Raw genomic sequence first — 12531 nt, forward strand, 5'->3', positions numbered from 1 at the left:
TGTTACAGTGTTTCCAGACTTCCCTGGTCATGTAAGGGGAAGCAAGGCCGTAGCATTCTTCCTGGGTTGACGTGTCCACAGCTACAGAAATACTCTTAATACCTTAATAAGGTGGACTAAAGTTCACACCACTCCGAGCGCAGGTCACGGGTGCTTTGCACCAAAAAACTGTAAACTCTAGAACAGCCTTTCTCAACCTTTTCAACACAGAGGAACCCTTGAAATAAATTTCTGGTCTCGGGGAACCCCTGCTAAAAATTAAAAATCTACAACTCATGATACATTAGTGTGACAGTCAGTGGGAAGAATGCTCCTTACTCTTGTCATCATTGGGAAGAATTATCCCCCTTACAGATAGCTAAAAGGAACAATGGTGTCATTGGGAACTTATCTGAGAGGCAGAAATTGCCCATTGATCAAGGAACACCTAGCAACCTCAGGAGGAACCCTAGAGTTCCACAGAACCCTGGCTGGGAAACCCTGATCTAGATAATCCTTAAAGCAGAGTTCCACCCAAAAGTGGAAAATACCCCCGCCAGCCTCTGGTTGAGAAACCCTGCTCTAGAGAAAATTAGGTAAATTTTATTTTAGTTTCATGTATTCTTTCCAGAAGGATTGTGCTTTCGAACAAGACCACCAGATGTGTAATAGGGATCCACTTTGACTCCACATCTGCAGCAGAGAGGTGATGATGATGACATTATGGAAATTTTAAAGTGATGGAATGGATTATTATGAAATAATATTAAATATTTTGATATCATTTATATTTTATATATATATAAATTTTATATTATAGTGATGGAATGGATTATTATGAAATACTATTAAATATTTTGATATCATTTATATTTTATATATATATATATATACATTTTATATTATAGTGATGGAATGGATTATTATGAAATAATATTAAATATTTTGATATCATTTATATTTTATATATATAAATTTTATATTATAGTGATGGAATGGATTATTATGAAATAATATTAAATATTTTGATATCATTTATATTTTATATATATACATTTTTTATTATAGTGATGGTTTGGATTATTATGAAATAATATTAAATATTTTGATATCATTTATATTTTATATATATAAATTTTATATTATAGTGATGGAATGGATTATTATGAAATAATATTAAATATTTTGATATCATTTATATTTTATATATATATATATATATACATTTTATATTATAGTGATGGAATGGATTATTATGAAATAATATTAAATATTTTGATATCATTTATATTTTATATATATAAATTTTATATTATAGTGATGGAATGGATTATTATGAAATAATATTAAATATTTTGATATCATTTATATTTTATATATATACATTTTTTATTATAGCGATGGAATGGATTATTATGAAATAATATTAAATATTTTGATATCATTTATATTTTATATATATACATTTTTTATTATAGCGATGGAATGGATTATTATGAAATAATATTAAATATTTTGATATCATTTATATTTTATATATATACATTTTTTATTATAGCGATGGAATGGATTATTATGAAATAATATTAAATATTTTGATATCATTTATATTTTATATATATATAAATTTTATATTATAGTGATGGAATGGATTATTATGAAATAATATTAAATATTTTGATATCATTTATATTTTATATATATACATTTTTTATTATAGCGATGGAATGGATTATTATGAAATAATATTAAATATTTTGATATCATTTATATTTTATATATATACATTTTTATGATGGAATGGATTATTATGAAATAATATTAAATATTTTAAAATCATTTATATTTTATATATATAATTTTTTATATTATAGTGATGGAATGGATTATTATGAAATAATATTATATATTTTGATATCATTAATATTTTATATATATACATTTTATATTATAGTGATGGAATGGATTATTATGAAATAATATTAAATATTTTGATATCATTTATATTATATATATATATATATATATATATATATATATATATATATATATATATATATATATATATATATATATATATATATATATATATATATATATATATATTTATTTATATTATAGTGATGAAATTGATTATTATGAAATAATATTAAATATTTTGATATAATTTTGCAGTTGCACTTTAGGATATAACAGCGCTGTACCATTTGGGAGGTTTAAGTTTATTATAGTAAATTACACTGCTGACATTTAAAAAAATGTAAAATTTATAACTAATTTAGGAATTCAGAGCAGCACTCATTAGTATCTTTATACCTGTCTGGAGCCGTCTGTCATTCTCCCTGATGTAACTGCAGAGATCATACGATCCTGCTATGTAGGATCGTATGTCTCTGTCGTTACATCACAAGCCACGCCCCCACAGTTATAATAACGCCCCTAGGGATACATTTAACCCACTGTTCACCAATAATGTTAACCCCTTCCCTGCCAGTTTAATTTTTACAGTAACAGTGCATATTTATAGCACTGATTACTGTAGTAAAGTCACTGGTATCCCCAAAAGTGTCAAAAATGTCAGTCAGGGGTCCGATCTGTCCGCCGCAATGTTGCAGTCCCACAAAAAAATCGCAGATCGCCGCCATTACTAGTTAAAAAAAAACAAAAAACATTTCATAAATCTTTCACATAGTTAGTAAGCGCATTAACTTTTGGGCAAACCAATCAAAATACGCTTATTGCAATTTTTTTCACCAAAAATATGTAGCAGAAAACAAATTGGCCTAAAATGTTAAAACATTTTGATTTTTACTTTTTTTTTGAGAATTTCATATAAACAAATGTGAAAAATATTGTTATTTTTTTTCAAAATTGTCGCTCTTTTTTTGTTTATGGCGCAAAAAGTAAAAATCGCACAGGTAATCAAATACCGCCAAAAGAAAGCTCTGTTTGTGGGAAACAAAAGGACGTAAATTTCATTTGGGTAGGGCGTCGCACGACCGCGCAATTGTCTGTTAACCACTTTACCACTAGAGGTTTTTGCTGTCTTACGTCTGGGCCACTTTTTGCGATTCGGCGCTGTGCGACTTTAACTGACAATTGCGCGGTCGTGCGACACCATACCCAAACGAAATTTTCGTCCTTTTTTTCCCACAAACAGAGCTTTCTTTTGGTGGTATTTGATCACCTGTGCGATTTTTACTTTTTGCGCTATAAACAAAAAAAGAGCGTTTATTTTGAAAAAACAACAATATTTTTCACATATTTTTATTTATTTTTTTTGAAATTCCCCCCAAAAAAGATGTAAAAATCAAAATTTTTTTACATTTTTGGCCAATTTGTTTTCTGCTACCTATGTTTGGTAAAAAAATTCACAATAAGCATATTTTGATTGGTTTGCGCAAAAGTTATTGCGTTTACTAACAAAGGGAAAGATTTCTGTCATTTTTGGTGTTTTTTTTTAACGCGTAATGGCGGCGATCTGCGATTTTTCTTGCGGGACTGCGACATTGCGGTGGACAGATCGGACCCTTGACTGACATTTTTGACACTTTTGGGGGTACCAGTGACATTACTACAGTAATCAGTGCTATACATATGCACTGTTACTGTAAAAATGACACTGGCAGGGAAGGGGTTAATTTTATTGGAGAGGGAGGGGTTGATGTATGCTTGGTGCTTACTGACGTGTGTGGGGGAGGTGACTGTGTGACACAAGGACAGATCGCAGGTTGAGCTATGCTGAATCCAGCAATCTGACCCTGCCTGTCACTTAGGAGATCCGCCCACTTGTGTTTACACAAGCAGGCGGATCTCCACACTAGATCCCCGACGATCGGGGAAGAGCAGCGGCGATCGCCACCGCTCCTCCCCTGGCCCGACTCCCGCTGTGACTAAATACAGCGGGAGCGAGCCTCCGGCGGCGCGCACGCGCCGCCGAGAAAGGGGAGTGTCTGACAACGTAGTACTACGTCGTCAGACGATAACGAGCCACTTTGCCGCAGTAGTACTACGGTACTCAGACGGCAAGTGGTTAAAGTCCCGCAGTGCCGAATCGCAAAATAGGCCCTGGTCTTCCAGCAGCCAAATCCTCCGAGGCTTATAAGAAAAAATTTTAAGTGGACTAATGTAATGAGACAAGGGCTTACATGTACAGAGAGTACCACTGCTTCCTAACTAAAGCGCAGTAAATTTATGCATAAACCAACAAATCTATTAGGCAAAAGTACAGTAGATCTCCACAAAAAATAAAACTAGCTCAAACAACAAAATATTAGAAAAAAAAAAATTAAGTAAAGGAAACAAAAGCAGGGTCAATAGGCCCTGAAAAAGCAAGTACAAAAATAGAGCAGCATTTGTTGGTTTTGTATATGTTTGATCTGAAAAATATGTTATTTTTTTTTTTTTCTCCAAAAGTAAAGAAGCATTTTAGTACAAAAACTCAGAATGTAAATAGCATTATGAAAGCCGAGTTATAGAATGGAGTTTAATATCTAAAGCCCATTTTACAGAGCTGTTCACAAAATGTATTTTGAAAACGACTACTGGTAATTCGATGTCTTTTTCTTATTAGTTAACAAGATGCGTCCAAATGGTAAAGCGTTTCGTGGAGACCTGCTACAACCAATTTATTGCAAATCCTTGGATGTTCATTACTGTTATCCTTCTGATTTTTATATTTGTTATGATGGTAATAAAAACAATAAAAATGATAATAATAATATTAATAATTATTAATATTATAATAATAAGTTATTATTTTAGTGACTAAATGGTTAGCGCGTATGGCTTTTGGTCCCCCGGTTTCCCCAGAGTGCAAAATCTGGTGCAGCTGTGCACGGGAGCCAATCAGCTTCCAGTTTTTTTTTTTTAACCACTTGCCGACCAGTCACATTGGCTGTACTGCGGCAAAGTGGTTAGTTATCGTCCAGCGACGTAGACCTACGTCGCTGGACTCCTCCCCGGAGGCTCGCTCCCGCTATATTCAGTCACAGCGGGAGTCGGGCCAGGGGAGGAGAGGCGGTGATCACCGCCGCTCTTCCCCGATCATCAGGGAATCGAGTGTGGAGATCCGCCCGCTTGTGTAAACAGAGCGGGTGGATCTCCTAAGTGACAGGCAGGGTCAGATTGCAGGGTTCAGCATAGCTGAACATGCGATCTGTCCCTGTGTCACTCAGTCACCTCCCCCCACACACGTCAGTAAGCACCAGGCATACATTAACCCCTTGATCACCAATACAAATTAACCCCTTCCCTGCCAGTGTCATTTTTACAGTAACAGTGCATATATATATATAGCACTTATTACTGTAGTAATGTCACTGGTAACCCCAAAAGTGTCAAAAATGTCAGTCAAGGGTCCGATCTGTCCGCCGCAATGTTGCAGTCCCGCAAAAAAAATCGCAGATTGCCGCCATTACTCGTTAAAAAAAAAAAAAACACCAAAAATGACAGAAATCTTTCCCTTAGTTAGTAAACGCAATAACTTTTGCGCAAACCAATCAAAATATGCTTATTGTGATTTTTTTTACCAAAAATAGGTAGCAGAAAACAAATTGGCCTAAAATGATAAAAAATTTTGATTTTAAAATTTTTTGGGGGGGAATTTCATGTAAAAAATTTGAAAATAGTATTATTTTTTCAAAATTGTCTCTATTTTTTGTTTATAGCGCAAAAAGTAAAAATCGCACAGGTGATCAAATACCACCAAAAGAAAGCTCTGTTTGTGGGAAAAAAAGGACGTAAATTTCCTTTGAGTACAGCGTTGCATGACCGCGCAATTGTCAGTTAAAGTTGCACAGTGCCGAATCGCAAAAAGTGGCCTGGACGTAAGACAGCAAAATCCTCCGGTGGTAAAGTGGTTAAAGCTCCATTGAACAAGCTGAAGTTAGAAGCTGATTGGATACCGTGAACAGCTGCACCAGATTTTGCACTCTCCAGTTTAAGGCCCCTTTCACACAGGGGAGTCTGTCGGCGGACTCCGTTTTTCTCAGCGGGGGATCGATCCGCCGATCCCACGCTAAGCAGGCGGATGGCAGCTCTGTCTCCATGCTGTGTGCGGAGACAGAGCTGTCAGGTCCCCGCTGTTCTCTATGGGGGGAATCGGAGGGGAAGGGACCATCTGTCCGTTCTCATCCGATCCCATCCAATCCGCTGGACGGATGGATAACAGTCTTGCTAAAAATCGCTGATCGCCGCCATTACTAATAAAAAAAAAAAAAAAAAGTCCAAAAATCTATTCTGTATTTTGTAAACGCTATAACTTTTGCGCAAACCAATTAAAATACGCTTTTTGGGATTTTTTTTCTACCAAAAATATGTAGCAGAATACAAATTGGCTTAAACTGCTAAAAAAAAATTAGATTTTTAAATTTTTTTTATTGGGAATGTTTTATAGCAGAAAGTAAATATGTTTATAGCGCAAAATCTAAAAACCGCAAAAGTGATCAAATACCACCAAAAGAAAGTGCTATTTGTGGGAAAAAAAAGGACATCAGTTTTATTTGGGTACAGCGTCGCACGATCGCGCAATTGTTAGTTAAAGTAACGCAGTGCCGAATCGCAAAAAATGGCCTGGTCAGGAAGGGGGTAAATCCTTCCGGTCTTAAAGTGGTTAATGCATTCCCTGCAATAAAATATTACTATGGCAATGAATGTAAATCCCTTATTGGAAAAAGTTAAATGCAAGTTGAGAATATGCCCGTTGGACAGAAGCTGGTCGTGAGACACATGGGCTGAAAGTTGGCTGGTTCTAACTGAACCGACTGTTTTCAGACGATTTTCAGGCCGGGTGTATCCAGCCTTAGTCTTTCAAGGGTCATAGTGGTTGTCTTATAATTCTTTATCAGTGCCAGTTTACTGAGCAACTTTTCTCCTGTACAACTAGTGACCATCATTCAGTGGCATCTCTAGGGTTGGTGTCACCTGGTGCGGTAAAACATGGCGTCACCCCCATCCATCAACTATAGTCCCCCCTCAGTACAGGCCCCCTTCCTCAACACAGACCCCACTCTCCACTAAGTATTGACCCCCCTCTGTCAGTAGAGACTCCCTCTCCCTCAGAGCAGACCCCCTCTACACTAAGTATAGAACCCCCTCCCTCAGTACAGACCCCCCTCTACACTAAGTATAGACCCCGTTCCTTAGTACAGACCCCCACATCCAGTAAACGTAGACCCCCCTCCCTTAGTATAGGCCCCCACTCTACTAAGTATAGAACCTCCTCCCTCAGTACAGACCCCCTCTCCACTAAGTATAGACCCCCTTCCATCAGTACTGACCCCCCTCCACCAAATATAGTCCTCCCTCAGTACAGACCCCCCTCCCTCAGTACAGACCCCCCTCCACTAAATATAGACCCCCTCTGTTGGTACAAATCCCCCTCCACCAAGTATAGTCCTCCCTAAGTACAGACCCCCCTCCCTCAGTACAGAGACAGACCCCCCTCCACCAAGTATAGTCCCCACTTAGTATAGACCCCGCCTCTCTCAGTACAGACCCCCCTCCACTAAGTACAGACCCCCCATCCCTTAGTATAGACCCCCAGGAGGTATGGACCCCTTTCCTAAGTATAGACCCCCTTCCTCAGTACAGACCCCCCTCCCTCAGTATAGACCTCCCTCCCTCAGTACAGACCCCTTCCATCAGTATAGAACCCCTCAGTATAGACCCCCCCCTCCCTCAGTATAGACCCTCCTTCCTCAGTATAGACCACCCCTCAGTATAGACCCCCTCCATCAGTATAACCCTCCTCCCTCAGTACAGGTCCTCCTCCATCAGTATAGACCTCCCCCCAGTTTAGACCCCCCACTCAGTACATTAGGCATGGGCCCCGACAGACACCAGCGCTTAATGAGCGATCATGTCATTGGCCACCCTCCCCAGTCCCCCCATGCACCTGGGCGGTGGGCAGGGGAGGATTCAGTGTGCAGTTACTTGCTCAGACTGTCACTCTACAGTCTTCTGTATTAGAAGTGTCAGCCAGTGGATATGGCAACAACTGCAACAGGATTGCCAAGAGTCAACTCTGGAGTGGCTGATGCCATCTGGCACCCCCGGGCCCAGGGCCCCGACAGACACCAGCACCCCCCTCTGGCAGCTGCCAGCATTCTAACAACCATGGCTAATACCTGGCCATTTAGTGGAATCTAAACAAAGGGGTGGGGATTGTGTAATAAAAAAAGAAAAACAGTGTGAGGGTCCCCTCAATATTCATACAAGACCCTTCAGGTCTGGTACATATTAAAGGAGGGACTTTAGGCAAAGAAAAGGCATGGGATCCTCCCATTATTGATACCAGACCCTTTTGGTATGCATTTTAAGGGGGACTCATGCAAAAAAAACAAGAGAGAATGGGTGCCCCAGAAAATCCACACAAGAATTTCTTACAATGGGTCTGCAGGTGTTGTTTATCATGATTGATTTGCATCACTGGTCAGTGATCTTGACAGTGGATTAAAAGAGAAGTATGGGATTCTTTTTTTTGTTGAATCATACTTACCTAGGTGGATGCAGCATCAGTCTGATGCTGCATCTGTCCCCCGCTGACTCTAACACTGAGAACTGAGCGATCAAGCCCCGCTGACTGTTCAGTTCTCAGGGCACCCTCAGCCGAGAGCTGGTGACTGTCAGTCACTGGCTCTCTGCTCTGACCCCCCCTCCCCCCCCTCGCTCACTGGAGGTGGCAGGAGCAGCCGGCTCAGGCTCTCAGCGGCTTGCTGAGAGGCTGAGCTGGGTGCCGATCCAGGCATGTTGGCTGATCCTGACCATATGGTAGCAATCCTTCCCGAGCCTGGACTGGCTCTGTGACATTAGCTGAAAGCAGGCTTCAGCCCGCTGTCTGCTGAAAACAGGTCACAGGAGTGCAGGTGGATGCAGAATCGGTTTGATGCTACATCTGTCCCCTGCCGACTCTAACACTGAGAACCGAGTGATCAAACACCGCCGATTGTTTGGTTCTCAGGGCTCCCTCAGCAGAGAGCCAGTGACTATTAGTCACTGGCTCTCTGCTGTGCCCCCCTTGCTCATTGGAGGTGGCGGGAGCAGCCGGCTCAGGCTTTCAGCAGCTTGCTGAGAGGCTGAGCTCGGTGCCGGACCAGGCATGTGGGCTGTTTCCGACTATATGGTAGCGTTCCTTCCTAAGCCTGGACTGGCTCTGTGACGTCAGCCGACAGCGGGCTTCAGTCACAAGTGTGCAGAACTATCTGTAATCCTGTGATCCACAGGGGAAGTACAGCCAAAGAGCTTTGGCTGTACTCCTCCTTTACAGCCCATTCAGACTGGCGCGATCCAACTTCGAGGGGCGACCTGTGAAGTGCACCACGACTTCGGCGCGACTTGCAGGGACTTCACATAATGGAAGTCTATGCAAGTCGCTCCCAGGTCGCCCCAAAGTAGTACAGGACCCTTTTTCTAAGTCGGAGCGACTTGTGTCGCTCCTATTAGAACGGGTCCTGTGCTAATCAATGGCGAGCGACCGAGCACGACTTGTCAGGCTGACAAGTCGCCTGACAAGTCGCGCTAGTCTGAATGGGGTCTTACCATCATGGGTCTGTTTTGTTGGTTTATTTTCATGAAAGACTTGTCAAAGAGTTGACAAAAAAAGGTTGTTGGGGTATTTTTATTCATGGTTACATTACACGGAAACCTATGTAAAGCTGTTGATAACATTCAAACCAAGGGGAAAGCAAAGACAGGAAAAGGTCAAAAGTCCAAAACTATTTATTCCACCAAAGTCATTTCCACAAGATCATGAATTGCAGTCAATGCCTTGCAGGTTCCTGGAAAAGGTCAAAAGTCCAAAACTATTCCAATTTTTTTTTTATTCCAAAAATTTTATTCCACCAAAGTAATTTCCACAAGATCATGAATTGCAGTCAATGCCTTGCAGGTTCCTGGAAAAGGTCAAAAGTCCAAAACCATTCCAATTTTTTTTTTATTCCAAAAATTTTATTCCACCAAAGTAATTTCCACAAGATCATGAGTTGCAGTCAATGCCTTGCAGGTTCCCGAAATATTCCCCTTCATCAGATCTTGTGTAATATGCAGAATCGCTACTGGGTGGACCCAGGCAGTTTTTAGCAGTGTGGTGCACTCATTCATAGGAATGCTCTTCATCTGCTGGTGTTAGCTGCTACAGGAACAGCTAAAGATGTCCCTGTTTATTCATGCACCACTATTTTAATATCTGTCCAAGTTCACCCAGGAGCAATTCTGCATATAACAACAGCTGTGATGTAGGGGACAATCTGGGCCCCCCCCCCCCCCAAAAGACGTTGGCTGCACCTACTGAACATGTAGGAATACATTTAGTGAAATAAACATTAGATTCTAATCACTTGGCATGGAACTCCTGTTCTTTGCTCTCTAATCGATTACACCTTAATGTGGCTTTGGAAGCCCCTCTGAGCATCTACATTACCTAACTCCAGGCATACATAGTTCTGATGGGACTGAACCCAGCAAGGCAAGAGTGTAAGCCATTCAGACATATCATGTATATAGGATGTATCATACTCATTTCCAGTCTTTAACTTTCATCTACTATGTCTTATTGATTAGGTAATAATGAAGTACCAACTGTACCTTGAAAGAAACCTATTACTAGAAGAACGGAGGCTTTATCTAGAAGAAAGAAGAAAGTGGTTCCAAAGTATGAAATCAGATGACTCTTCGTTCAACTTTTTCTACTTTTTCAAAAAAACAGTAGATATTCTAGAACATGTAATGCCATTTTTAAAATTCTTTTGGTAAATGCTCTGTATTAAAGCCCAGCTTCACCCAAACCTTTGCTTCAGTGTTGTATAAAGTGAGGAACATTTAGAAACTTCTGTTGGGCTTCTATTGCTTTGTGTCTGGTGAGATTTTCCTTCACTATCTGTCCTGTTGACAACTTAAAGCAGAGTTCCGGGCACAAAATCGACCTTTTTTGTGCCCATCCGCTTGGTCTCCTTCACCTGAAAAGGAATTGGATAGTTAGGTATATTTTTTTTTTTACTCACCTTGTAATTGTAGATAGAAAATACTCACCTCTTCTCCACTTCCTCCCTCTGTCTCCGTCGTCAATTCCTGTCTTGCGATGATTCCTGGGAGCTGAACGTCATCGCTCCCAGGAATCAATGCGATGGCACCGGCCCCGCTCGTCACTTCCGGGGCGACGCCGCATTCCCTGCTAAACAGCTTCTGGGCATGCCCAGAAGCTGTGGAGGAATGCGGCGCCGCACCGGAAGTGGCGAGCGGGGCCGGTGAAGGCGCATTCTGGGAGAAGAAGACACGGAAGAGGACGCAGAAGAGGATCGCTCCGGCTTCAGCTGCCCACAACAGAGATGGCAACACTGGAGGAGAAATTTTATAAGTGAGTATTTCTTCTTGCAGGTAAGTGCGAACCGGGACAGATCAGAGGCTAGCCATTGTGGAATGTACTAGCCCTGACTGTCCCGGGGGTATGTTTATTGAAAAAAAGTTTTCGTGCCCAGAACTCCGTTTTAAGTCACGTAAGGGGAAATTTCCCCAAAATGGGCTTAGACAGCAAAAAAATAAATGAATAAATAAAAGATGTAAAGGTGGGAGATGCTGGATCCACCATTCATTTAACCATACAGTGTGAAGTGGATATTAATTCTGTACAGTGAAGTAATATGATAAATGTGCTGCACTTAATAACATATTGAAGAAAAGAAGGTTTTGAGACTTTAGATGAGGCCGGTGAATACATCATATGCCTCCATCCCTGGTTACATGGACAAAAAAAAAAATAAGAATTGGGACTTTAAATGAGGGGGACACCTGGCAGTAGGTAAACTGAGACCTGTGATAACATAGATTCATAAAAAGCAATAGAAGTAAAAAAGAAAATTCCTACACGGTGATACCCCTCCATCCCTATATTCAATATGAAGAAAAAGAAGGGTTTGGGGACTTTAAATGAGGCCTGGTGAATACACCATATGCCTCCATCCCTGGTTATATGGTCAAAAAAGAAAAAAAAAGAAAGAGTTGGGACTTTAAATGAGGGGGACACCTGGCAGTAGGTAGACTGAGACCTGTGATAACACAGGTTCATAAAAAGCAATATAAGTAATGTAGAAAGGCCGATATTTAATAATTTAATGTTAGAGTGATATGTGATCAAATGCAAAACATTACAGTAATAAGTCAAATAAAACATGATATAACATACATCAAAGTGATAAGTCAATGCATCAAATAGTAAGGCTTCATGCACTCAAGCTTATTCTTAACCACTTCTGGACCGGAGGGTTTTCCCACCCAAATGACCAGGGCATTTTAATCGATTCGGCACTGCGTTATTTTAACTGACAATTGTACGGCCGTGCAATGCTGTACCGAAATAAAATTTATATCATTTTTTCCCCCACAAATAGAGCTTTCTTTTTGTGGCATTTGATCACCTGTGCGATTTTTATTTTTTGCGCTATAAACAAACAAGAAAAAAAACATAAAAAAACAATATTTTTCACTTTCTGCCATATAACATTCCCAATAAAAAAAAATTAAAAATCTAATTTTTCTCATAATTTTAGGCCAATTTGT

At 39.8% G+C, this 12531-nt stretch overlaps 1 protein-coding gene across 1 annotated transcript in view; it reads right to left on the reverse strand.

The window, feature by feature from the left end:
- Positions 1-593: 593 nt before the first annotated feature.
- LOC309568350 (sushi, nidogen and EGF-like domain-containing protein 1) overlaps positions 594-12531 on the reverse strand; it is a gene marked incomplete at its 3' end in the record, with an annotated part of 30222 nt that continues 18284 nt past the window's right edge. The window contains exon 7 of the mRNA XM_082274013.1: positions 594-672. Coding sequence (XP_082130139.1) covers positions 594-672 — 79 coding nt within the window. The remainder of the gene's footprint in view (positions 673-12531) is intronic.

Source organism: Pelophylax lessonae (assembly GCF_965119305.1).
Source record: "Pelophylax lessonae genome assembly, chromosome: 12".
Classification (NCBI taxonomy): Eukaryota; Metazoa; Chordata; class Amphibia; order Anura; family Ranidae; genus Pelophylax; species Pelophylax lessonae.